At 36.3% G+C, this 27681-nt stretch overlaps 3 protein-coding genes across 3 annotated transcripts; all 3 read left to right on the forward strand.

Moving 5' to 3' along the window:
- Positions 1 to 2050: 2050 nt before the first annotated feature.
- LOC311594690 (olfactory receptor 4F3/4F16/4F29-like) lies at positions 2051 to 2989 on the forward strand (the record flags this gene model as incomplete). Its single annotated transcript, XM_084776590.1, has 1 exon — positions 2051 to 2989. The coding sequence occupies one exon, from the start codon at positions 2051 to 2053 to the stop codon at positions 2987 to 2989; it is 939 nt and encodes a 312-aa protein (XP_084632716.1).
- Positions 2990 to 10160: 7171 nt separating this feature from the next.
- Positions 10161 to 11117, forward strand: LOC311593328 (olfactory receptor 4F21-like; the record flags this gene model as incomplete). Its single annotated transcript, XM_084774535.1, has 1 exon — positions 10161 to 11117. The coding sequence occupies exon 1, from the start codon at positions 10167 to 10169 to the stop codon at positions 11115 to 11117; it is 951 nt and encodes a 316-aa protein (XP_084630661.1). The 5' UTR covers positions 10161 to 10166.
- A 13903-nt stretch (positions 11118 to 25020) lies between these two features.
- LOC311593330 (olfactory receptor 4F15-like) lies at positions 25021 to 25983 on the forward strand (the record flags this gene model as incomplete). The annotated part of the gene is made up of 1 exon (XM_084774537.1): positions 25021 to 25983. Exon 1 carries the CDS (start codon positions 25027 to 25029, stop codon positions 25981 to 25983), a length of 957 nt encoding a protein of 318 aa, XP_084630663.1. The 5' UTR covers positions 25021 to 25026.
- Positions 25984 to 27681: the final 1698 nt, after the last annotated feature.

Here is a 27681-nt window from a genome sequence, read left to right on the forward strand (position 1 = left end):
TTAAGAGAAAAATGAAAGTGCAATTGCATTTTACAGGTAATTGGAAGATCTAGGGTATAAGTAATCTTGGTAATTTTAACCCAATGAGCATATTCTGTTTATTCTGTCATGTTGCTTCATGAGATACAATTGGATTTGCAATATATTGTGGTAATCCCTTGAATCAAGTGTTGAACAAAATACTTTATATGATATCGTGGTACTTTAAGAGGCTTAATCTTGAAGGCTATGAACTGAATTAACCAAGGCAGTGATACTTCCTGACTCCTGGTACTGTATGGAGTGGCACTTTATTAGAATGTGTATTGAGACATTTGATTTGGCTTAGTGTCAAGTTTCTGAATAAGTGTCTAAACACCTGCCACTTCTGTGTCTAATATGATAAAAACTGGGTACTGAAAGTTCACTGACCTACACTGCTTAGCGGTCTATGTGCTATCTCATAAGGAACACCAATGTACCACATTTGGAAAGAAGCATGATATTAAATTCAGAAACATTAAATGGAACAGAACCATCAGATATGAGAACCACTCCTTTCTCTGTACTGTCACCTTTTCAAGGTTTATGGGTATATTCCTTTCTATTTTGGTATGTTATAATTAACAAATAGACATATTATGTGACATTTCAAAAATACAAAAAAATTAACTCAGTGTAGCTAACATATACATCATCTCACATGTCTATTTAGGGTAAGATAAATTGAAATTCTACTCTTAATTTTTTCAGCATGCAGCATGTTGTTATTAACTATAGTCAGTATAATGCATGATTAATCTGCCCAGACTAATGATCCCATCTCACTGTTTGAACCTTTTGACCAATATTTTCTCCTGCTGTCTACACAGTTCATCTCTTTTATTGTATGATCCACCCATGTGTTCTCTGCTTCTGTTACTATGAATCCAGACTCCACATTTCAGGGGGACCTTGAGTGTTTTTCTTTCTCCTTGATTGCCCTTAGCATAATGATTTCCAAATTCATTAACATTATTACAAAACAGAATTCCCTTTTTCAACGTGGAGGAATATATCAAGGTGTGTGCTTGGTATTATGATTTCATTAGTGCATATGTTTTTTTATATACTACTTTCTTGTAAATTACATACATCCGAAAGTTATATTGCTAGATCTCAAGTTCTATTTCTTTTCTATTTGTTTTTGTCCTTTATTTTCTTCCTTCCTTCTCCCAACACCTATAAATTTCCAATAGCTCCTCAGGTAGGGATGGGGCTTCATGGCCACTTCTCTGAGGTTTAGTGTGGCTTGAACTTTTGCAGGTCTTGTTTACGTTGTTACAATCTTTGTGAATGAGAGTGCATATGTGCAATTGCCCTTCTGTGTCAGGAAAACACGTCTAGGTTTAAATATTTATCTTCCCATCTTTTGCAATAATTTTTGAGCCTGAGGAGGGGAGGTGTGGTATAGATACCATTTTTAGGGCTGAGAATTCTCCAGTCTCTGGTTGTTTTCATCTTGGTCAGTTGTTCTTTTTTTAAATTGTCATTTACAGTAAAACTTAGCTGCTTTGATGAGGGGTGAGAGGAGTATTAATCTATGAGTACAACAATAAGTCATTATGACTCTGTTTAATACTATGTCAGTTTAATAGAGTAATAGTAGTACCTTATCCCCTCCAACTTGTCACCTTTCTATCATTAGCTCTTGACCTTGTTTCAACTTGGGAAAAGCACCCTAACATTCACATGGAAGCTACCCTCTTATTAGCATTCATAGTTCTGAAAGGTGCAATGCATAGTACTAAATGAGAAAGTAGTCATCAAATTTGTCATATTAGGACTTTTTGATAATACCACTTTCAAGAACTATGAAGTGATTCTTCAGCATGATTGAAATTTATATTTTTCTGTTAATTAGTCATGTTCCGTACTTGTTCAGATATCTCTTGGTCTTTATATTGGTTTTGTCATTAAAATAACAAGACGTTTTCATGCATTTATATTTTGCCTTCTAGTCTATTAATATAATTATCCTGATTTTCATCTTCTCTCAATTCTCCCTTAGGCAGTACTGACAACAAAGCCAATGGAAATATTGAATCACTCTGTGTCGTCAGAGTTTGTGTTCCTGGGACTCACCAACTCCTGGCATATCCAGCTGCTGCTCTTTCTGCTCTCCTCAGTGTTGTATGTGGCAAGCATGATAGGAAACTGCCTAATAATTTTCACTGTGGCTTATGACCCTCACTTACGTTCCCCTATGTACTTTCTTCTGTCCAATCTCTCTTTCATTGATGTAGGCATTTCTTCTGCCATTTCACCCAAGATGATTTATGACTTATTCAAAAAACAGAAAGTCATCTCCTTTCAAGGTTGTGTTATACAAATTTTCTTCATCCATGCCATTGGTGGTGTGGAGATGGTTCTGCTCATAGCCATGGCCTTTGATAGATATGTAGCCATATGTAAGCCTCTCCATTATCTGACCACGATGAGCCCCCAGATGTGCATCTTCTTTTTGATTACTGCCTGGGTGGTTGGTCTTATGCACTCAGTGTTACAACTGGCTTTCATAGTAAATTTACCTCTCTGTGGTCCTAATGTATTGGACAGCTTCTACTGTGACCTTCCTCAGTTCATTAAACTTGCTTGCATGGACACATATAGACTGGAATTACTGGTCTCAATCAATAGTGGACTCATGTCTGTGGTGTCCTTCTTTATACTGATTATTTCCTATATTGTCATCATATTTACTGTTCTGAAACACTCTTCAAGCAGTTACCACAAGGCTCTGTCTACACTTTCAGCTCATGTCACTGTGGTGGTCTTGTTCTTTGGTCCTGCCATATTTTTCTACACATGGCCTTCTTCTTCTACACAACTAGATAAGTTTCTGGCCCTATTTGATGCAGTTGTTACTCCTTTTTTGAACCCTGTGATCTACACATTGAGGAATCAAGAAATGAAGATAGCAATGAGAAGAGTATTCAGTCAACTAATGGGCTATAGACAAATATCTTGAATGGCTACATTGTACATCGTCTTTGTTGAGCATGGAAACTCATTGTTGAATAACTTCCTCTGAGGAAAACATTTCTTTGCATATGTTTGTATGCAAACTTGCTCAACTTTAGCCTTCTGGCCCAATATATCTGACAGAAATATTTGTGAGGCAGGAATTTTGAGGACTTGCTCACCCTGTCTTGACAGAGTTTGGCTATTGACTCTAACCTCATGCAAGCTTGCCTATTTTTAGGCAGAATTCTGTCAGTGTTTGAATTGAGGGCATTTTGCCTAAGGCTTGTTTGTCACATTTGAAACCATCTCCATAAGGAGATATTTGATGTTCATTATTTTCTTTGAGGTAGGGTGGATGTTGCCAGGAGTTAACCAGTCTTATTGTCAAAGAATCCTTAAAACAACAAAAACATCTTTAAATGCCATATTCTGTAGGACTCTCAGGTTTTTGAAGACCCTATATAACTTCTTTAGGGGTTAAGATATTTTTAGGTCTAGATAGATGTTTTAAGTTGCTAGAGATGAGATAAGATAGATACTGATTTACATTCAGAATTTTAGACTCACCAAGATGGGAAATACTTTCTACAAAGTTGCCAAATACAAATAGCCAAAGTGCTATGAATGTAACATTAATATAATTCCTGATTGTTTCAAGGTTCTTCTTGCTCTATGTTGTTTATGTTATACATGTGTAATAATATAAATGTATATGTAAAATGTTATTAAAAAAGAAAAAAAAAAAGAAAGCCTGCTCAGTCTGTGCAGTGTTACTTGTAGAGATGCTCCCAGAACTGATCATCTGGTATTAGACAACCAGTTAGTGTGCTTTTATTGGGGAAGACTCACTCTTCCTTCTGGTAACTCAGATCCGTCTTTTCCATCTTCACAATGATTTCTCTTCTATGGCCTTCACAAAACCAGTTTCTCATTCACTATATTTTCTTCTCTTTGGATTATCAGAAGTCCAATTTGCTGCTATTTTCACATTATTTTTATTAAGTTATTTATTTGCTTAAAGTCCTGATCACAGCTTCCTTTCCTTTCCTCTCAGTTTCCCCTTCCATTACCTCCCTTCCCCATTCATATCTCCTCCTCTTCTCCTCAGAAAAAGGGAGGCCTCCCATGGATATTAATCCACCTTGGCATATTAAGTCACATTGGATTAGGTAAACCTATTGAGGTTAGACAAGGCAGCCCAGTTAAGGGAAAGGAATTTAAAGGCAGGCAATGCAGTCAGAGACAGCCTCTGCTCCTGCTTTGGGAGTCCCACATGTAGACCCAGATGTACAACTACTATACAGTGCAGAGGGCCCTCCCACACATACTATCTGGTTCGCAGTTCAGTCCTACGAGTCCCTATGGGCCTAAGTTAGTTGATTCTGTAAGTTTTCTTGTGGTGCTCTTGACCACCTCTTGCTTCTTTAATCCTTCCTCCCACTCTTCCACAGGATTCCCCAAGCTCCACTTAATGTTTGGCTGTGGGTTTCTGCATCTGTTTTCATCAGTTGCTGGCTGGAGACTCTCTGATAACAGTTATGCTAGGCTCCTGTCTGGAAGTATATCAGAGCATTATCATTAGTTTGAGGAGTAAGCTTCCTCTCCTGGCATGTGTCTTAGCTGGTTAGTTGCTGGTTAGATGCTTTCCTCAAATTCTGCTCCATCTTATACCCCTGTACATCTTATAAGCAGAACAAATTGTTATCCTAAGATTTTGTGGCTGGGTTGGTGTCCTAATCCCTCTATTGGAAGTCTTGCCTGTTACAGGAGATGGTCATTTTAGGCTCCATATCTCCCACTGTGAGGAGTCTTTGCTAGGGTCACTTTCATAGATTCCTGAGAGTTTCAATTGTCCCAGGTTTCTAGCTCTTCCTAGAGATGCCTACCCCTAGTCCAGTTCTCTCTCCCTCTGTCTTCTCAGAAAGCTGATACAAACTCTTCGACATACAGAAGATGAAGGGTTACTTTAAGACTTACAGGACAGGAGAAATTTTTATTTTGAATAGAAAATACTGTCATAAGCTGTAATTTCTGGCTAGATTACATGGAACATCTATGTAGAGACATTGAACTGAGTAATTTCCCGTGTCTGTACCTTGTACACATTCTTTTCCAATTGTGTGGACTTTTGTAGTATTGGAAGACGGTCGGCTATTGGCTTGCTGTATATTGCCTTTATTGTGCTTAGGTATGCACCTTTTATTTCTTATTTCTTTAAGGACTTCATCATGAAGGAGCATTAGGTTTTGTCAAAGGTTTTTCAGCACCTAATGAGATGATCATGTGTTTTTCCCACAGCAATTTGTTTATATGGTGGATTACAATGATGAATTTTTGTATGCTGAACCATCCTTGCATCTCTGGACTGAAACCGACTTTTCATGGTTTGGGAGTCACACACTTTGAACACCCTCGATTCTTCCAAATACTGGAGCTAGTGAAGGGCCCCTGGGGAACAGAGGATAGGCTTGCGATACCTTGGAGTGAACACATTGCCAATCCAAAACATAGTCTTGGGGCTAAGATGTTTTTATGTCCAGATAGATGTTTTAATTTGATAGAGATGAGATATGATAAATATTGATTTACATTCAGAATTTTATACTCACCAAGAGAGGAAAGATTATTTCTTCAGGGTTCCCAAATTCAAATAGCCAAAACACTATGATTGTAACATTAATATAATTCCTGATTTTTGCAGCTCTTCTTCCCTTATATAGTTTGTTTCATATATGTAATAATATATACATATATAAATTAAAAATTTTTCCAAAAAAATTATTTATTTATTATGTATACAGTGTTGTATCTGCATGGATAACTCTACACCAGAAGAGGGCAAGAGACCTCATTATAGATGGTTGTGAACCACCATGTGGTTGCTGGGAATTGAACTCAGGCCCTCTGGAAGAGCAGTCAGTGCTCTTAACTGCTGAGCCTAAAATATTTTTAAAAAGAAAAAGAATAATTTTTATAGTGACAAGAAAATAAAATGAAGCCCATATGCTATTGGCATAAGCTTCTTGCTTAAAAAGATGATTAAAAACCATTCATTTAATGATCTAGGAAGCATCAGTAATATGGGAAGGAAAGTTTTGGTAGTATTTATGGGGGAGAATTCAGAGTGGAAGATGTTAGTTAGAAAATAAGAGGAGAACAATAAAAAATAGATTTGTGGCAAGTATTTTATAGATTTATTTTGGTGTTGTTCAATGAACTTTAGAGTTTTACTTAGATTTCAGTAAGAAAGTAGACAAAACTTAGTTAGATGCTGAGGGCTCAGATGCAATAGTGGAGGAACATGGGTGATGTGAGAGAGAAAAAAAGAAATACCACAGCAGGGCGTGCGTTGTGTACTTGTTTTCTTAGGCTTTGAAATGACCAGTATGGTCTTCAATAGGAGAATCTGTGATTTCACTCACGAAACTTCACTAGATGGCACCTGTTAGCATTGGGATTAAAGTTATACACCACCATGGCCAGTCATAATTGTTAACTTCTATATCCATGTAGGCTAATGATACTACAACAAAAAATAAACCCAGTTTTCTTATCATCTTTCTACTTAGTGTTATACTGTGAGTTGTAAAATTATTTCATCCCATAGGCCACACTATGTAAAGTCTCCAGAGAAGAGAATCCTTCGTCTGTGTGATTCTTCTAAATTACCATGTTTTTGCACTAACTCTTGGTCAGTGGCCTCTTGAGGTATGTGTAATTAGCTTCTCTCCCTAATGGAAGATTCTATGTGGCACTTCATGTGAGAGGACACAGAAAAAGCTGAATGCCAAGATGCTATTGCTCTCATTCAGGTAATGGATGGGTGGAAGCAAACTTAACAATTATTGAGTGGCTTATTGTTAGGTGTGAGTTTGTGTTTGGAACTGTTGTGGACATGAGCTCTATCCTAAAGTGCTTGCTGTAGCCTGAAGCAAAACAGAGAGCAGCCAGGAAAAGGAAATGAACTATACAAGAGAATGGTTGTTAAACATCAGTTAAACTATTGGAAAAGGCTAAGAACCTGAGTGCCCTTGATCTAGAACCACATTGTAAGTGGCCTTGAGAAGTCAAACAACTTTATGCTATTTTCTACTAAGTTTATATTATAATAAACCATTCTGTGCTCATTGCTGATTGATTGAATAATCTAATATCCTATGACCAGATAACTAAGGAAAATATTAATAATACATATACATAAAATGGACGAATGTGTATCTTTCTCTTTACTTTTAAAAACAAATGGGTATGAGCTATTAATCTTTTGTGAAACACTTGGTGAATGTTTTGTAGAATAAAATCAAATGTCTAGACATTTTTGTTTCTAAATTGGAAGAGTCCTCTAAGTACCTGGTCAGAAGTAAAAATTAAACTGAGTCCTAAAATCTCAATGCTGAAAGCAGATGTTCCAATAGAATGTCAGTTTTTAATTTCAAAATGGTACTTAAAAATACAAACAGTTTAATTTATTTTTCTCATTTTTATCTATGGTTTATAGTTCGATTTCTGTATTCATTTGAGCCTCATCAGTGGTATTATCTGATACCTTTTAAAGGTACCTTTTAAAGAGGTATGAGGTGACTTACACATAAATATTTATTTGAAAAGCATACAAAATTATTTCTCTCTCCCAATGTATTAATAGTATTAAATTCATTTAGGAGGGCCAAAATGTGGCTAGGTTTAAGGAAGGGCTTGAAACAATCTGCAAAATGAAAACATGGGCAGATTCATTTGGGGAATATAAATTTATAATTCAAATATTTTATGCTTAATTACTTTAAGCCTTCTCATGTTCTTTTCCCAGTTATATACCAGCTTTTCAGATATGTATGTTTTACACCATCTCATTCTAGGCTATGCTTTTCTTCTTATTTTCTTTATTATCACATTTTTTGAAGCTTGAGAATAATTTTATTATTCTTTCAGAAGAAAAACACGCAGACAAGGCCAATTTTAAATCAGTGGCACCTCAGGGGAGAAAGGAGGTGTGTGTGACTGTAGTGTGTGTGTGTGTGTGTGTGTGTGTGTGTGTGTGAGAGAGAGAGAGAGAGAGAGAGAGAGAGAGAGAGAGAGAGAGAGAGAGAGAGGAGAGAGAGAGAGAGAGAGAGAGAGAGAGAGAGAGAGAGAGAGAGAGAGAGAGAAGTTACGATAGCATGAAAATGAGGGTCAGGCACACGGTGGAGAGGAGAACTCTAAAGAAAGACAAAGAACCTGAGGAGCAAGTTTAGGGCAGAGTTAGAAAGATTAAAAGCAACGACTATAATTCATGTTTCTATCACTTCATAACTCTACTCAATATTTAATATTATACCATCAAGCATATTTTACATGTACTTTAAGAAAATAAATACACAATTTTCCATTTTAACTCAAGGTTCATTTCCCCTCATCTTCTATGTTTTCTTATTCTAAGTTTTGGGATGCACTAATAATGATAAGAAAGTGTAAATTTAACTGCATAGGGATTGATGTTCCAAAAGGAATTAATCAGTGAATTAATTTTGCATTGAGAACTAAACATAGATATGGTGTTTCATGAGAGAAAATGTATTAATTTTACATTTGAAATGTTGGTTTTGGTCAATAAAACAATGTGAGTAATATAATGTGTTACTGAATGGAGAATAGTTAGTACATTTCCAAACATATTTTGGACATAGGAGGGTGATGTCCTCTGCTTATTTATTTTCATTATTGTTTTTAAATAGTTTATCTCATGAGTTAGTCACTACTATAAGCAAGAGAAAGAAAGGCATTGATATTATTAACATTTATTGAGCATCCACAAGGGAAACACCTATCTATTGAGGATGTGAGAGTGTCTATGGCTATCCTACTCTTATCTTGCCCAATCTTTGTAGAACACCTGATTGTGATATTTGTTTTATTCCTCTAACTTAACTGAGGCAACCATTTTACTTTGTTTAACAGATAAATAGAACAAAAGGTTGTGGTTTTACTATGTTTTCTGATAGTAGACAGTTCATAGTTGAACCATGAGATTAATTCTAGGTCCTCAATCCAAAGCCCAGATGCTGTCTACTATGCTGTTTCTTCTCCAAATGAAAAGAAACTTAGTGGGGTGTGGTGGCACATGCCTTTAATCCAAGCAATGGGAGAGGGAGAGGCAGGCAGATCTCTTTGAGTTTGAGGCCAGCCTGGTGTACAAAGTGAGCCTAGGACAGCCAAGTCTAAACAGAGAAACCCTTTCTTGAAAAACAAAAACAAACAAACAAACAAAAAAACCAAAACCAAAACAAAACAAAAAAAGAAACCCACAACATAATAAATCTTCTCATAGTGATGAAAAATACTCATATATAATTTTGTTGTGTGTTTGTGTGCATGAGTATGTGTGTTAATAATACATGTGTCTATCATATTTTGACATGATAATGCTTTCTTCTATATATACACCCTTAAGGTGAGAATTTCTATACATTGTAGTTCTATTTTAATATTTTGTATTTTTCTTTTGTGTTTTTTATTTTATAATCCTCTTTGCTCTCTTTCTTTTATAGTACTATTGTGAATAAAATCCAGTGTCTTAAACATATTAGACAAGCATACAAACACTGTATTGCAAATCCACCTCTACTGTAGGTTTTGAAAAGTCTTTATACTTTTTCTTTAGGGATGTGTTAATTTAAATTGTAATTAATAATTTGTAGGATACTATCTGTTCAAAGAACATTATAAAGGTTCACTAAAGTAAGGTATGTGTCTTTGTTCCCAATTTTATGCTCTCTGTTTTTGGGAATCAAGACATAGCATTAGATTACCTGGTACTAGAATTCCTTACAACTAAAAGCGCTGTACGCGCTTTATGTTGATGCTGAGAACAAAACTAGGGTCTTTTTGAAAGAGTAGAAAGTTCTCTTAACTAATAAACAATCCTTCTAGAACCTAATATCCACTTAAAATATCAACCAAACCTTATTATCATTTGAATTTTAATGAAAGCTTTTGTTATAGATGTTAAAACATATTTCACCTAATTTATAATTTTCTGATTATTGGCTGTGTATAGAACTTTCTTTCATATCTCTCTTTAAGTAGTTGAAAATTTATAGTAAAAATATGTTTTCATAAGTTGGAGATTGTCCTCTTCTTTTAATACAATTATAATTTACAGTTTCTCCCATTGCCTCCTTCAGGTAGCAGTGCCAACAGTGTCGATGGAAAGTCTGAATCAGTCTGTGGTAACAGAGTTTGTGTTCCTGGGACTTACCAACTCTTCACACTTCCAACTATTCCTTTTTGTGTTTGCTTCCATATTTTATGTAGCAAGCATGACAGGAAACTCATTCATTGTGTTCACCATAGCTTCTGACTCTCACTTACACTCCCCCATGTACTTTCTGTTGGCTAATCTATCCTTCATTGACTTAGGTGTTTCTTCTGTTATTTCTCCCAAGATGATTTATGACTTATTGAGAAGGCACAAAGTCATCTCCTTTCGAGGTTGTGTCACTCAGATCTTCTTCATTCACTTCATTGGTGGTGTGGAAATGGTTTTACTTATAGCCATGGCTTTTGACAGATATGTGGCCATCTGTAAGCCTCTTCATTACCTGACCATTATGAGCCCAAGGATGTGCATCTTCTTTTCTGTATCTTCCTGGGTAGTTGGCTTTATGCATTCTCTGGTTCAAATTGCTTTTGTAGTAAATTTACCTTTCTGTGGACCCAATGTGTTGGACAGCTTCTACTGTGACTTTCCCCGGTTCATCAACCTAGCCTGTATAGACACACACAGACTGAGATTTCTGATCTCAGTCAATAGTGGATTTATGTCTGTGGGATCTTTCTTTATTTTGATCATTTCCTATATTTTCATCATATTTACAGTTCAGAAACACTCTTCAAGTGGCTCCTCTAAGGCTCTGTCTACACTTTCAGCTCATGTGACTGTGGTGGTCTTATTCTTTGGTCCTGTCATGTTCATCTATACATGGCCTTCTTCTAACACACATCTTGATAAGTTTCTGTCCATATTTGATGCAGTTGTCACTCCCTTTCTTAACCCAGTGATCTATACATTCAGGAACCAAGAAATGAAAATGGCAATGATGAGAGTATTTAACCAGATAATGGGTTACAGACAAATTATTAAATATTTTCACTGATGAATTTTAATAGAATATAGACATTCATTGTTAGACAATTTCTGAGAAAAAGTTCTGTGACTGTTTTGATATATGTATACTCTATGATATTTTGTCTTATATTCAGTAAGGAATAACAATGTCTTATGAAAGCAAGATTTATCTTTTTTATATAGCAGAAAGGCACAAACCTAAATTCCTAAAGAATATTATTTTCTTGAAGGTACCTCTTACATATAGAAGACGGATTATTGATTTAAGGTCTTCAAGTAAAGGAACAGTTTTTACTTTTCTAATAATTTAAATATTAAATATTATGTGTATTTGTATGTTAAATGTTCACATGTAAATACAAAAGTTTTGTAAGCAAAGTTCAAGAAGTATCAAAGTTATTTGGAAGGACTCATTTTACTTCACTTATAAGAAACAGTATGGTTCTATATACCTTTTACTAAATGCACAATATATAAATAGCCTGAAAGTAAAAAAACTGCATGATCATCTCTGTAAATGCAGAGACAGCCTTTTAAAAATCTAACCACTTCCTGATAAATGGTATGAATATGGTAGTGTTAGGAAGAAAATAACTCAACACAATTAAATCTGTATTCTATCAATCTGTAGCCAACATCATGCTAAATGGAAAAAACATTGAAGCACCCCTTTAAAATCAGAAGAAAGAACCCCACTCTCTCACTATAGGGATTGGATTACAAGCTAAAACAATAATACAACGAAAGTGCTAAAATGGACTTCAAACTCTGAAGCTTTCAGAGGAAAAAGTAGGTGGTTTTATTAGTTACTTAGTTGTTGTTATAAAATACAATGAACAAAACCGTGTAATGGAAGAGTTTATTTTGGGGTATGCTCCCAGAGAGGATGTGCGTAAGAACAAGGGAGATACTGAAGCAGGTGTTGTGCCAGGAAGCTGGATATCATGTCACCAGTTACATAGACAAAGTCAAAAAAAGCAGTGCAAGTGGCGTGAGGCTGTAAACTCTCCAAGTCATCTCCAAGAATGCATTTTTCTAGCAAAGGTCTATATCCCAAGTGTTCCCTAACTCTCCAAAGAGCACCACCAGCTGACCAAGTATTCAAATACACTAGCCTTTGGAGATCATTTCTCACTCAAAGCTCATTGTAATACACTATATACTGTAGACTAGGGACAGGTTTCCTAATAACCCTAATCCTAACCCTAACCCTAACCCTAACCCTAACTGTAACTCTAACCTTAACCCTGCTCAGTGAATAAAAACAACAATTGGCAAATGGGTGTTTAGTAAATTAAAAGGCTGCACTTCAGAAAGAATTGTCAATTGAGTGAAGAGGTAGCCTACTACATGGAAGAAAATATTTTCCACCTGTATATCTGACATAATATTACTATTTAGACTATAACAAGACCTAAAATCTCTATGAAGAAGGAAATCTAGTAAAAATGGACTATAGTGGTAAATAGCACACTTTCAAAAGGGAAGTTGAAAATTTTAGTAAATATTATGAAGGATATGAATCCAGATCTTCTTCTATACCCAGGCTAGATTATAAGTGTTGGAACTGGGGGGAACAACCTAGCCACAAAATTTTAAACACATAATATGTCATTCCTGCAAGATGCCGTCTGGCAATGGTGGCTCAGAGCTCATGGGAATGGTCAATCAATGAATGATGAATGGTCTAACTTGAGGCAAAAGGATAAGAAGGAACCCATGCCATACATTGCCTGGATGTTCAGGAATGGAAAGCTGGATGTCTCTGAGACATAGGGTAGAACCAAACACGACTGACAAAAAAGTTGTTGAATGACTCTTAATAATATTCTGCTATACTCATAGATTGGTACCTAACCCAAATAGTCACCAGAGAGCCCTCCTCCAGCTTGATGGTAGCAGATACAGAGAACCACAGCCAAACATCATGCAGGCATCTGGGAACACTGCAGAAAGTAGAGAGTAAGAATTGTAATAGCCCAAGAAGTCAAGGCTACCAGGAGAACACAGCACACAGAATCAACTAAGCAGGGCTCATAGGGGGTCACAGAAACTGAAGTGAAGTTCATAGAGCCTGCACAAGTGTATGCTAAGTCCTTGGAATACATGCTGAGGTTGTTTTACTTGAGTTTTTGTGGGACTCCTAATGGTAGAAATTGGCTTATCTCTGAATCTTTTGCTTGCTTGTGGGACTCTTTTCCTTTTACTGGGTTGCTTTGTCCATTCTAGTCTTAATGAATTTTGTTATGCCATGTTTAGTTGATATTACTGAGAAGGCCTGCTCTTTTCTAAAGGGAAAGAGAACAGAAGCAGATCTGGGGGAGACAAGAGGTGTGGGTGGGATTGGGAAGATAGGTGGCTGTGGTCAAGATGTTTTATATGAAAGAATAATAAGAAAAAAATGTTTAAAAATGTTCAACATTGTTAGATACTATGGAAGTGAAAATTATTACTACTTTGAAATTCCATCTTACTTCAGTCAGAATCTTTATCAAGTGACAAATTTTGGTGACAATATGAGGAGTGCAGTCCTTATTCACTCTTGTTGGGGTTATAAATGTAGTCATTCTGGAAATCAGTTTGGATGCATCTAAAAAAAAATACTAACCTGGGTTCACAGCACTGGAAGCTGCTATGCGAACTAGTGGAGGAGAAAAGTAATAATTTTACCCAGCCACAACCCTGTGAGTTACAATAGCAACTTACCTGCAAGACATACCCATTGGTGCAATAGTGACACAAAAGTCATGGCACAAAAAAACATCATTTGATTGGAATTATGACTTATTCCATGATATGGCACCCATGCCTGATACTTTAAATTATGTCCAGGACCTGAGATATGCCACAGACCCTAGAAAATTCTACTACTATTACTCTGGCAATAAAATGACTCTTAATAACATATTACTATATAGATAGAGCAGTGCATCACTCAACTTTCATAAACAAAATTTGTTCTTACAATAGAGTGTATTTAACCCAGAGTGCCACAACTGAACAATTGCACATTGTGAGAGACTTTGGATCAAGCAGTCCTAAATAAAGTAATTACATCATACCTCTTCTCTCAAGGTTCAGATATCTGAGTGGAAGAGAATACAGAGAGATTATCAGAGCCAATGGTAGTGGATGATTCTAAGGAAACAGCATGTTCCAGACTCAGTTGGACTGATGGGCAGATTGTAGTGAAACTTTACTTATGTTTGTAATAAAAACTTAATTAATTTTTAAACTTTACATCCTGGTCATAGCCCTATCCCTCCTCATCTCCCAGCCCCATCCGTCCTCCTGCTCTCCCTCCTGCTACAATATTTCTCAGATGAGGGGAGCCCCATTTCCATCCACCCCAGCTCATCATGTTGCATGAGGACTGGTCATGTCCTCTTTCCCTATGGCCTGGCAGGGCAGCCTCACAAGGTCAAAGTGATCCAAAACATGGTAACAGAGTTCACGTCAGAGAAAACCATCACTCTCCTCCTAGAGGACTAACATGAAACCTGAGCTGACCATTGGGGCTACGTCTTTGTAGGAGCTTAGGTCCAGTTAAGGTGAGGTCCTTGGGTGAAGCTTCAGTCTCTACAAGCCTCTCTAAGCCCTGGTTAGTTGGAGCTGTTGGTCTTCTTGTGGAGCTCCTATCACCTCCAGCCCTTTTTACCCTCCCCCATGTTATGCTATTTTCAAGACTCCCCACACTCTGCCCAATGTTTTGCTGTGATTATCAGCATCTGTTTTGAACCACTGTTGGGTGGAGCCCCTAAGAGGACAATTCTTCCAGGACTATTCTTCCTGTCTGCAAGAATAGCAGAGTATTGTTAATAGTGTCAGAGGTTGGCTCTCTCCCATGGGGTGGGTCTTGGGTTGGGTCAGGCACTGGTTGGACATTCCCTCAACCTCTGCTCTATCTGTTCTATATTTATCCCTGCACGTCCTGTAGGCAGGGTAATTTTTGGGTCAAAGTTTTTGTGAGTGGGTTTGTGTTTCCTTCATTCTACTAGGAGTCTTGTCTAGTTAGAGGGTGTCCTCTTCAATCTGCGTGACCCCTGCTACTATGAGTCTCTGCTAGAGTTCCTCCCACAAGCCTACCCTGGATTAGGTCTCAAGCTTGTCACAGAGATGCCCCTACCCACAGTTTCTCTTTTCTCTACATGCCTTCTTTCATCTCTCCACCCCCGTCCCACTTTCCTCAAGTCTGATCTCCACCCTCATTTCTCTCTGTGCTCCCTCACCTACCCTGTTCCATCTCTTCATCCACTACAGCTGTCTATTCTACTTCCTCTTCTGAATGTGTTTTAAGCATCATTCCTTGTTACTTATCTTCTTTGGGTCTGTGCATTGTAGCATGTTTCTCAGTACATAGCACCTGTGTCTTTCTGGGTCTGGGTTACTTCACTTAGACTGATCTTTTCTAGTTCCATCCATTTACCTGCAAATTTCACTATTTCCTTGTTTTTAATAGCTGAGTAGTATTCCACTGTGTAAATGTATCGCATTTCTTTATCCATTCTTCAGTTGATGGACATCTGGTTGCTTCTGGATTCTGGCTATTAAAGATAAACCTGCTGTAAACATAGTTGAGCTTCATGGTTCGTGAGGCTCGTGGAATTCCTGAGAGTCACATGGCACTCATAAGATTCTCATATATCCTTGAGCTTAATTCATTGATCATATTTGTTGTTGTCCAGTGACATAGCTGTGAATGATTTGGACAATGGGTTGGAATCCTAATGATGTAAGCTTACCTGAGTTCCTTAAGTCTTATAAATAGCCACAATAAACACATTGGGGTACTAAGTTAGACTTGAATGGAATCTTTTGGTGTGTGAATGGCTTCTCTGTCTGGGGTTAGTAAGTGCTTCCTTACATGTTTTCAGGGCAAGCCATAGAGCACTTGGACCTAGAGTAGGGACAGAGAATGAAAGATGTATCAGGGTGAGAATCTGTGTGGGTGAAGCCACAAAGTGGCTCCCTTTCTCAACATGACATGTGGTGGCCTGCCACTTTGCAGTGACTTCAGTTGCTTGATCTCTGTCAGAGGTTATAATATTATTCAACTGAAACTGAGATCTACTCACAGGAAAAATTGCCGGCAGTGGAAGATACAAATGGGGCATTCATGTGAGTCTTTTGATTTCATATGTAAAGGGAATGAAACTTTTATCATACTATTTGCTATGTTCCCTCCATTGAAAGCCTCACCCAAAGCCCATTACTACTTTTTGACCTCTAAGGGTATTACAAATGGAAGAAATGCTTAACTGTAAATTCAAATCTAATATTCACAAATGAAATAAACCATGTGACATCAGAATGGTCCATTTCTACTTTCATTCCTTTATTTGTGAATTAGTAATTTTACTTTTAATAGTTGAATAATATTACATACTTTCATGTGTAAATATAGGAAATTCTTATTACCTATTAGTCAATCCAGGCTCTTTCCATTTTCTTCTTTTTTTTTTTAGGTGTTCTAGGATTTTATATTCCACTTCTTTTTTTTTTTTTTTGAGAATATATTTTGTTGTTATTCTTGGGAAAGGAAAAGTACAAGCACATCCACATAGATACATTCTTCCTCCATGGAAAGGAATACATATTCTCTCTGCAACCAAATATTAGACATATAAATGATATTCTTTAGCCAGCTTCTCCATGTTCCCCAGGGCTTCCAAATCCACAGAGGGACCAAAGGTAAAGTTAAAAGTTCCAATGAGAACTTTTACAAGATTTCTTTTCAGTCCTCTGCTGAGCTGATGTCTTCAGCTGCATTTAGCAAATCAGAAAACACTTGAGTGAATAGCTAATTATGCATTTGACAGTTCTGAGTACAAGCCAAATGCAGATGTGAATATGAGCACTCTCCCAGGCTTCTGTAGAATCCTGTGCCCAATAAAGCCAACATCCTTATACTCTGCATGACAAAGTCAATCAAAGTGAGTGGATCAACACAGGAAGTCATAATCTTCCCCACTTCAATTGCTCTCTTCTTCCTTTATACTGGGAAGATTGTAAAAGGAGTACATAATTTTCCAAGTAGCTTCTATGTCTCTTGGCACTTTGAATGAAAATTATTGTCTGCATACATTATTGTGTGCATTCTATTCGTATACCCAGGATGTGAGGGATCAAAAACCAATGCACTCCATGTTGAGTCTTTATAAACAATAAAATTAAGGTAGGAGACCTGATACCCTATGAGCATATACAGGGGGAGGAAATACCCCTCAGGAACAGTCATAGGGGAGGGGATTAAGGGGAAAATGGGAGAGAGGGAAGAATGGGAGGATACAAGGGATGGGATAACCATTGAGAAGTAACAAGAAAAAATTAATAAAAAATAGCTTAGCAAAAAAAAAAAAAAAGAAAAAATTTCAAACTCATCAGTTAAATGTATTGAAATAGGTAAAAATTTTAAACTCAAGATTAAGGGAAGAGATTATTAAATGAAAGCTTCAAATGAGAGTTAATAGAGACAAAACATTATTCTCCCATTGAAACTGGGTAAAACCAAGGTGATTGTAAATATATTTCAGGACTGGGAAAAATGTCCTTGGTTCTGCCACAGACAGAATTCTGCCTAAAAATGGGTAAGTTTAGATACAAGCAGAGTCTATGGCCAAACTCTGCCAAGACAGGGTAAGCAAGTCCTCAATAGTTCCTGACTCACAAATATGTTTGTCAGATATATTTGCCCAGAAGGCTGAAGATGATGCTCCAATGTTATAGAGAGTGTTGGGAGACTGTTCAGGAGTAAACTGTCTCAGTCGTTTTTTCCATTTTGGAAGCTGCTAACTTGCACTCTGGGTTCACTCAGATATTTAATTTTTATCCCTTCTTAAGTCTCTGTTGGGTTTCAAGATCAGATAGTTTAGTTTTTCAATTAAGCTTAGTAGGTTAGGGGTTAAAATATTTTTAGATCAAGATAGATGCTTTAAGTTAATAGAGATGAGATATGATAGATGTTAATCCCCATTCAGAAATTTAGACCCAAGAAAATAGGAAAGATGTTTACTTCCAGTTTGATAAATATAAATGGCCAAATCACTATGAATGTAACATTTATATAATTCCTCAATGTCTCATGGTTCTTCTTGCTGTATCTAGTTTATTTTACTCATGTGTAATAATATAAATGTATATGTTAAAAATAAACATAATAAAAAAGAAAAGGCATAGAGAAAAGGAGGCAGGAGAAAGACCCAAGAGGCTCAAGGAGAGCAAGTTCGATATGAATAAGTGAGTGACTGAAGTTGGAGAAAGACACATTAGAAAAGAGTCTTAGAATACGTCTGAGGAACTTACCCATTATACCACAAGAAATTGACATCTGAATATTGTGAAAATAATTCTGGCAATTCAAGTTTATTGCAGGCGAACTTGGGAATATATAAGTTCATGATTGTTATTCCTCCTTGCCATCTTGTCAAAGTGAGTGTGAAAACTATAGAGAAATACAATCGCTTCTCATCTCCTGAAAAATAATTATATTCTACTTCTTAAACTACACTATAATTAGGACATCAGTTTGATTTAACTAAATGATGATGGTTAAACTTTGAAATAGTATTTATATATTAAGGAATAATAGCAAAGATTAATTTAAAATATTTTTGAGACAGGGTCTCACTATCTAGCCCTGGATGTTCTGGAGCTCACTATGTAGATGAGGCTGCCCTCAAACTCACAGTGATTTGCCCATGTCTGGCTTTGGAATGTTGGGGTTAAAGTTATACACCACCATGGCCAGCTATAATTGTTAACTTTGATATCCATTTAGGCTAATAATACTACACCCTCCCCCACTTTTCTTATAATCTTTCTACTCAGTGTTATACTGTGAGTTGCAAGTTTTTTTTTATCCCATAGGCCACACGACATAAGTCTCCAGAGAAGAGAATCCTTCATCCATGTGATCCTTCTAAATTACCATGATTTTTGCAGGACCTCTTGGTCAGTGGCCTCTTGAGGTATGTATAATTAGCTTCTCTCCCTAATGGAAGATTCCATGTGGCACTTTATGTGAGAGGACACAGAGAAACCTGAATGCCAAAATGCTATTGTTCTCACTCAGGTAAATGGGTGGCTGAAAATAAACTTTACAATTGTGAGTGGCTTATTGTTAGATGTGAGTTTGTGCTTGGAACTGCTGTGGACATGAGCCACATCCTAAAATGCTTGCTGCATCCTAGAGCAAAGAAGAGAGCAGTCAAGAAAAGGAAATGAACAGCACAGAAGAATGGTTGTTAAACATCAATTAAAATATTGGAAAAGGCTAAGAACCTGAGTGCCTTTGATCTAGAACTGCATTGTAAGTGGCCCTGAGAAGCCTGACAACTTTATGCTATTTTCTACTAAGTTTGTGTCATAATTACCCATTCTATGCTCATTGCTTATTGATGGAATGACTAATATCCTAGGAACAGATAACTAGGAAAATATCAATAATACATACATAAAAGGGCAAATGTGCATTTTTCTCTTCACTTTAAAAATGAGTAGGTATGAACTATTCACTGTCTGTGAAGCATTTGGTGAATATTCTGTAAAATAAAAGCAAATGTCTAGATATTTTTTGTTTTCTAGATTGGAAGAATGCTATATACATATACCTGAGCAGAAGCGAAAATTAAACTGAGTAAAAAAAGTTCCAATGCTAAAAATAGACATTCCAATGGAATGTCAGTTTTAAGTTTCAAGACAAAGTTCTTAAAAATACTAGCTTAATTTACTTTTCTTATTTCAACTACATTTTATAATTAGAGTTTTTGTATTCATTTGATTCTGATCAGTGATCTGATTGGGAAAGCTTTTAAAGAGGTATGAGGTTACTATCACATAAATACTTATTCAAAAAGAATATAGGAGCCTTTTTATTTTTCAGACTATTAAATAAATGCAGAAATGTTGTTAATTCCAATAGTCACTCCTAATACTCTCTCCTCCCACCTCTCCCACACTACCCCACCTGATCCTTCCTGGTCCCAACACCTCTCTCCACTCTCCTGACAAAATCTATTCTCTTTCCCCTTTCCAGAGAGATCCATGTACTCTCTCATTGAGCCCTTCCTTGTTACTTCGCCTCTCTGGATCTGCGGATTATATCATGACTATCTTTTACTTAGCAGCTAATGTCCACTTGTAGTGAGTACATGCCATGGTTGTCTTTCTGGATCTGGGTTACTTCACTCAGGATGTTCCTCTCTAGTTCTATCCATTTGCCTGCAAATTACATGATGCATTTGTTTTTGACAGCTAGTAATGCTCCGTTGTGTAAATGTACCATATCTTCTTTATCCATTCTTCAGTTGAGGAAATCTAGGTTGTTTCCAGTTTCTGGCTATTATGAATAAAGCCACTATGAACATGGTCGAGTGTCATTGTGGTAGGATGGAGAATTCTTTGGGTATAGCTGGTCTTTAGGTACATTGCTTTCTTTTATTTTTATTTTATTAATTTATTCATATTACATCTCAATTGTTAGCCCATCCCTTGTATCCTCCCATTCCTCCCTCCTTCTCGCTGCCCCCCTACTCCCCTCCCCTATATCTCTGACTGAGGGGGACTTCCTCCCCCTGTATATGCTCATAGGGTATTGAGTCTCTTCTTGGTGACCTGTTATCCTTCCTCAGAGTGTCACCAGGCCTCCCCATCAAAGGGACATGGTCAGAAATGGGGCCCCAGAGTTTGTATGAAAGTCAGACCTCACTCTCCACTCAACAGTGGAGAATGTCCTGTCCATCGGATAGGTCTGGGTAGGGGTTCTAAGTTTATTGCCTATATTTTCCTTGCCTGGTGCCATAGTTTGAGCAGGACCCCAGGACCCAGATCCGCCCATCATAATGTTCTTTTTGTAGGTTTCCAAGACCCTCTGGATCCTTATATTTCCCCATTCTCCCATGTTTCTCTCATCTAAAGTCCCAATAGGATGTCCTCCCCTCTGACCCACTTTCCTGGTAAGTAAAGTCTTTCATGGGACATACCCTTGGGCTAGTGTCTCCATATAAGTGAATACATACCACTTGTCTCTTTTTGGTTCTGGGTGAACTCACTCATTATAATAATTTCTAGTTCAATCCATTTGTCCACAAATTTCAGGAATTCCTTGTTTTTAATAGCTGAATAGTATTCCATAGTGTAAATGTACCACAGTTTCTTTATCCATTCTTCTACTGAGGGACACTTAGGCTGTTTTCACACTGCTTTCTTAAGTTCTGAGGAAATATTGATTTCCAAAGTGGCTGTACAAGCTTGCAATTCCATCAGCAATAGAAGAGTTTCCCTTTGCTCCACATCCTTATCACCATGGACTGTTTGTCACTTGTGTTTTTGATCTTAGTCATTCTGACAGGTGTAAAATGGCATCTCATAGCAATTTGATTTGCATTTCCCTGATGGCTAAGGATGTTGAACATTTTTCATTTCCATCCAATACATATTTTATAGCTTTTCTGAATCTAAAGTTTGGGATATCAAGATGAGAGGGCACATGTAGGATTCAACTCTGTGGGGGTTGCTGTCTTATTGAGAAATTAATCAGTAAATTAAAATTGTATTGAGTACTAAGCATAGACGCATGTTTTCCTGAAAGCAACTGTGCTGTTTACACTTGAAATTTCAGTATTTGGTCACTAAAATGGTGTGAACAATGTAATGTGTTACTGAATGGGTGATAGTATATTTTGAAGGATATTTTGAACATGGCTATATAATGTCTTTTGCCTATTTATTAATGTTTTTGAGTAACTTGTCTCATGAGTTAGTCACTATTATGAGCAAGAGAAAGGTAGAAAGTATGGATATTATTAGCATTTTGAAGCACTTATGTATTGAGGATATGATTGTGTTGATGACTATCCCATGCTTATCTTGCCCAACTTTGTTGAACACATGATTGTGAAATTTGCTTTATTCCTCTATCTTAACTGAAGCAACCTTTTAAATTATCTAACAGAGAAATAAAACACAAGGTCAGCGGTTTCAGTATCTCTTTTGATAGTAGAGAGCCCATGATTGAACTATCAGCCTAAACATGACTCTTGAAATCAAAGCCCAGATTTGTCTAATATGAACTTTCTTCTCTAAAACTAAAGTTATAATATAATAAGATAAATCATTTCATAGAATTATGAAGAAATATTCTTATGTGATTTAGTTAGTCTTTGAAAAGTTTAAGCATCTAGATCATGTGGAATACAATCTATGACAGTAATTGCATTCATCCAGGCTTCATGGAGTGATATTCTGGAAGAATGTAAATTTTGATATTTGAACATTATTGAAATGCCACATTGCTAGAGAAATTTCCCACTGCTTACAATTTGTGTTCCTAACATGATGCATACTACTACCTGGTATTTAGTAGACTTATCCTTCTCTGTGGATCCCTGTTTTCATTGCTTCAGAGAAAGACAATGTGGGCATACCTATATTAGGAGCGTGACCTTGAATCCAGTTAACTAAACTAAAGGAGGAATAAAAATGCTAATGATATAAAGGAAGGTGTTATAGTTATGATTAGCATTTGATAAAGCTTGAACTTAAACATTTTTGGACATATGAGAACTAAGGGCTTATTTGCTAGAAGAAGCTCTGTAATTTTGGCATGGATACAGTATTGAAAACCACAAACTTTTCATACTTGACAGAACCAGACTATATATTAGTCATTAAGGAAAAATGAAAGAACTGAGGTTTTAACTGACTCTTTCCATGGTGACTGATATAAGGAACATATTTTATTAAGTTGGGAAATTTAGAAATTTCCATGGAACATAGCATTACACCGTGACTGCCACCATCTTCTATGTATGGTCACAATCTAAAAGTGTGAGTGTAAAAGCCCTTTAATATTTCATTTTTTATAGAAGTTTAACAAATAAACTTATGTACATATTAATGGTGTTTAACAAGATATTTTAATACGTGTGAACAATTTCATCTGGTTACAGTGAACAAGAGTAACATCCACCTCACATGCCTATTTGTGATAAGAACATGGAAAATCTACTTGGCAATATTCACCATGCTGTGCAATAAAGCTCCAGGAGCGCCTCATTTTCTTTAACTCAGTATTTTCTCCTTTGACAAATATACTCCCTTTTCACCTTCCCAGCCCACCTAACTTGCTTATGATACATCATTATATTTTCTTCTATGAGTGTAACTTTTGGGAGGATTTATTTATTTCATACAATATATTTTGAATATATCCCTTACTCCCCTCAATTCTTCTCAGATTCTCACCAATACACTACCGGCCTAACTTAATATTCTATTTCTTTCTGTAAAAAAAATCTGAAAAACAAAACGAGTAACTTCAAAAGACAAAAAAGTATCAAAACAAAACCAACTAGCCAACCAACCAGCCAAGCAAGCAAGTAAACAAGCAAGTAATCAAACAAAAAGGCACACAAAAATCTGAGTGCATTTTGTGTTACAAGAAAATGTGGTTACATTTGGAGTGTGGCTGGTATGACCAGCATCACCTTACTGGACAAAACTAAGCTTTTCCCAGAAGGTATGAATTTAAAATAGATTCTTTATTAGGCATGTCTACTTCCCCTTCTCAGTGCTAGGAATTTGCCTTGAACTTGTACAGGTCTTATTCATGCTATCAAAGTTTCTGTTAGCCTATATGTGCATCATCCCTGTTCTGTCTGATCCTGAGGTCATCCATCACTTCTGGCTATTAAACTGTTTCTACATTCTCTTCCTGGCTTCTTTAGGTTCCATTTCCTTTGAGATCTTTCAGTTACTGAGTTTCCATGACTTTATTTCTACTTACTACAGTGACTAGTGGGCTTATTCATGTAATTACAAAATATAAACTTTTTCTTTTCAAGGATGCAGAACAGTCTGGGATGCTGGTGTGTATTTGTGAGTGAGTGTGTGTGTGTGTGTGTGTGTGTGTGTGTGTGTGTGTGTGTCTGCTGTATATGCATCTATCAATGAAAAGCATATCAACCTCATTTAGTGTTTATAGATATTACTACAATAAAATGAAATAAAAAGATAATTTTTACTCAATATCATTTCTTCTGAATATATACCCTTAAGGTGAGAATTTCTTTATTATATGATAGTTATTTAATATTTTGTATCTTTTCCTTTCTCTTATTTTTCTTCTAACAATCGATGCACTTATCTTTCTGTTTTGTTCTATTGATGATTAAGTTCACAGTTTATATATGTTAGGCAAACACAAATTTATTGTGCTACAAATTAAGTCTACATAATAATTTGAAAACACTATCATTTTTAATGAATGTATTAATTTATATTCTCATCAAGTTTTTAATGGTATTATATCTTCTTTTAACACATTTATTTCTAAAAATGTTATGTGTATTTGGATGTCTGTGTCTGTGTCCTGTGTAAGACAGTGGATCATCTCTTTAAATCGACCTAACCTTGTTAACTTTTAATTTGATTTAATTTTTTCTTACAAAATATATTTTCATATGTTTGAAGTCAAAGTTCTCTGTGGTTTTAATTTATAATCCTCTTATAATTGTTCATGTTTAGCACTTGTTCATATCGCGGTTTGACATTGGGTTAGTAGTGATGCAGAAGTAAAAATAGGCTTCTGTTCTATTTATTTATTTATTTATTTATTTATTTATTTATTTATTTTTTAGTTCCAGGCTTTTAAAAAATTTTTTTTCTCCTTTATTAATTTATTCTTGTTACATCTCAATGGTTATCCCATTCCTTGTATCCTCCCATTCTTCCCTCCCTCCCATTTCCCCTTATTCCCCTCCCCTATGGCTGTTCCTGAGGGGGATAACCTCCCCCTGTATATGCTCATAGGGTATCAAGTCTCTTCTTGGTAACCTGCTGTCCTTGCTCTGAGTGCCACCAGGTCTTGTTCTATTTATACAATTATAATTTACAATTTCTCTCATTTCCTCCATCAGGTGGCACTGCCAACAAAGCCAATGGAAGGTGTGAATCAATCTGAGGTGTCAGAGTTTGTGTTCCTGGGACTCACCAACTCTTGGAGCATCCAACTATTTCTTTTTGTGTTCTCCTCCACATTTTACGTAGCAAGTATGATGGGAAACTCACTCATTGTGTTCACCATAGCATCTGACCCTCACTTACACTCTCCCATGTACTTTCTGCTTGCTAACTTGTCCTTTATTGACTTGGGTATTTCTTCTGTTACTTCCCCCAAGATGATTTGTGATCTGTTTAGAAAGCACAAAGTTATCTCTTTCAGAGGCTGTATGACTCAAATCTTCTTCATCCATGTCATTGGTGGTGTGGAAATGGTCTTACTTATAGCCATGGCCTTTGACAGATATGTGGCCATATGTAAACCTCTCCATTACCTGACCATTATGAGTCCAAGGATGTGCATCTTGTTTTCAGTGGCCTCCTGGGTGGTTGGCCTTATGCACTCTCTGGTTCAAATGGCTTTTGTAATAAACTTACCTTTCTGTGGACCAAATGTGTTGGACAGCTTCTACTGCGACTTTCCCCGGTTCATCAAACTTGCTTGCATGGACACATACACACTGGAATTACTGGTCTCAATCAATAGTGGATTCATGTCTGTGGGGTCCTTCTTTATATTGATCATTTCCTATATTGTCATCATATTTACTGTTCAGAAACACTCTTCAAGTGGCTCCTCTAAGGCTCTGTCTACTCTTTCAGCTCATGTGACTGTGGTGATCTTATTCTTTGGGCCTGTGATGTTTTTTTATACATGGCCTTCTTCTTACACACACCTGGATAAATTTCTAGCCATATTTGATGCAATTGTCACTCCCTTTCTGAACCCAGTGATCTATACATTGAGGAATCAGGAAATGAAAATGGCAATGGTGAGAGTATTTAGTAAGCTAATGAGTTATCGACAAATTCTTAAACATTTGAACTGTGAATAGTCTTAACCGAGCACAGAAGTTCATTGTTAACTATTTTCTGGAAACATTTTTTGCCTATTTTGATATGCTTATTATATTCACATATATACTATTGTTTGTATTATACTCAATAAGAGGGACAGTAGCTTATGAAAATGCAAGTTACACATATTTGTATATCAAAATAAAATGAAGCTCAATTCCTAAGGAATAATACCTACATGATTTAAGCTCTGAGACACAAAGAAGATGGATATTTACATTAGGATCATCAGAACAGAATAAAATAATCACTTTCCTTAAAATATTTATTGTCTTAAGATTGTGTTTGTATGTTTGTGTGTGTATGTGTGTGTGTTTGAATATATAAAGTTCAAGTCCCACTTGAGTGTAGGAGAGGGTATTAGATAAGCTGGAGGTGAAGTTACAGGTTGTTTTGAACCATCTGACTTAGGTGCTGGGAACCAATGTTGGGTCCTCTGTAAGGGTTATATATGCCTTTAAAAGCTGAGATATTTCTCAAGAATATTTATCTATTTTGAATAGAACTTTGTAATGATCAGAAGCTTTTTCATACATTCCACAAAGCATTTATTCAATGACATTGAATTGGGTAATTTTTCCATGTATGCACCTTGTGTCATTTTCTTTCTTTCTTTTTTTATTTCTTTTTTTCTTTTTCTTTTTCTTTTTCTTTTTCTTTTTCTTTCTTTATTTATTTTCATTTTCTTTTCAAGTATGAACTTTATACACTGTCTCTTTCCCCTTTGGACTTTGCCAGCAATAAAAGGGGATTAGAATTTTTGAGTCCACATCAGTGTCTTACATATGCATATGCAGAGGTAGACACTTTGTGAACTATGTTTGGAACAGCAAAAAGGAGCCAAGTAAACATGCTGATTTTTTTTGGTGATTATAGCATACTATGCAAAGACTTTCAATAACATTTACCCCTATTCCTATTTTTCCTCTTAATTTTTTTCTTTTTTCTTTCCATGTTACTTCCAAAGAACTTTAGGTGACATTTGGATTATGGCATACTCTTGTTTATAGGTTGATACCGTGCTGGAATCAAAACATTTAATATCCATCTCTAGTCTCATGCTGATGCTTTATGAAATTATGAGAGCACTAATCTTAGAAGTTCCCTCTTTGTCTCCAGTTTCTCCCTTCAGTTCCTCCATGTCCCAGGTCAGTTGCAAGTGTATCATTGTAATAAAAGTCAAAGATATTGTCCAAGTTGCAAACAGAGACAGTCACAATATTCTTGGCCTCCTCTTTATGTTCATTTTTCCTTTCATGTTTTTGGATCACGAGCTCCAGGTCTAGAATAAAATTCAGTAATAAAAGATAAACCTGACCTTTTTTTTGTTGTTTCTTTAAGATAGGGTTTCTCTGTATAGCATTGACTGTCTTGGACTCATTTTTGTGGACCAGGATTCTCTTGAACTCACCGAGATCCACCTACCTCTTCCTCTCCAAGTGCTGGGATTACATGCATGTGCCTGGCCACCTGACTTTCTTAAAGGCTCTCATATTTCATCAACTATAACTCCATTAAGGAATTTCATATTGCATGTTATTTAGAGTAGTTTACCAAATACTCTTCTCATGAAGCTATAAGTGATACAGACTCACATCACCTTTCATTCTATTCATTGTGTATTTGTGCCTTAGCAACTCATGTATTTTGTCTGTCCTGGTCACAAAGTTCACAGC

Source organism: Acomys minous, assembly GCF_964271855.1.
Source record: "Acomys minous genome assembly, chromosome: 3".
Taxonomy (NCBI): Eukaryota; Metazoa; Chordata; class Mammalia; order Rodentia; family Muridae; genus Acomys; species Acomys minous.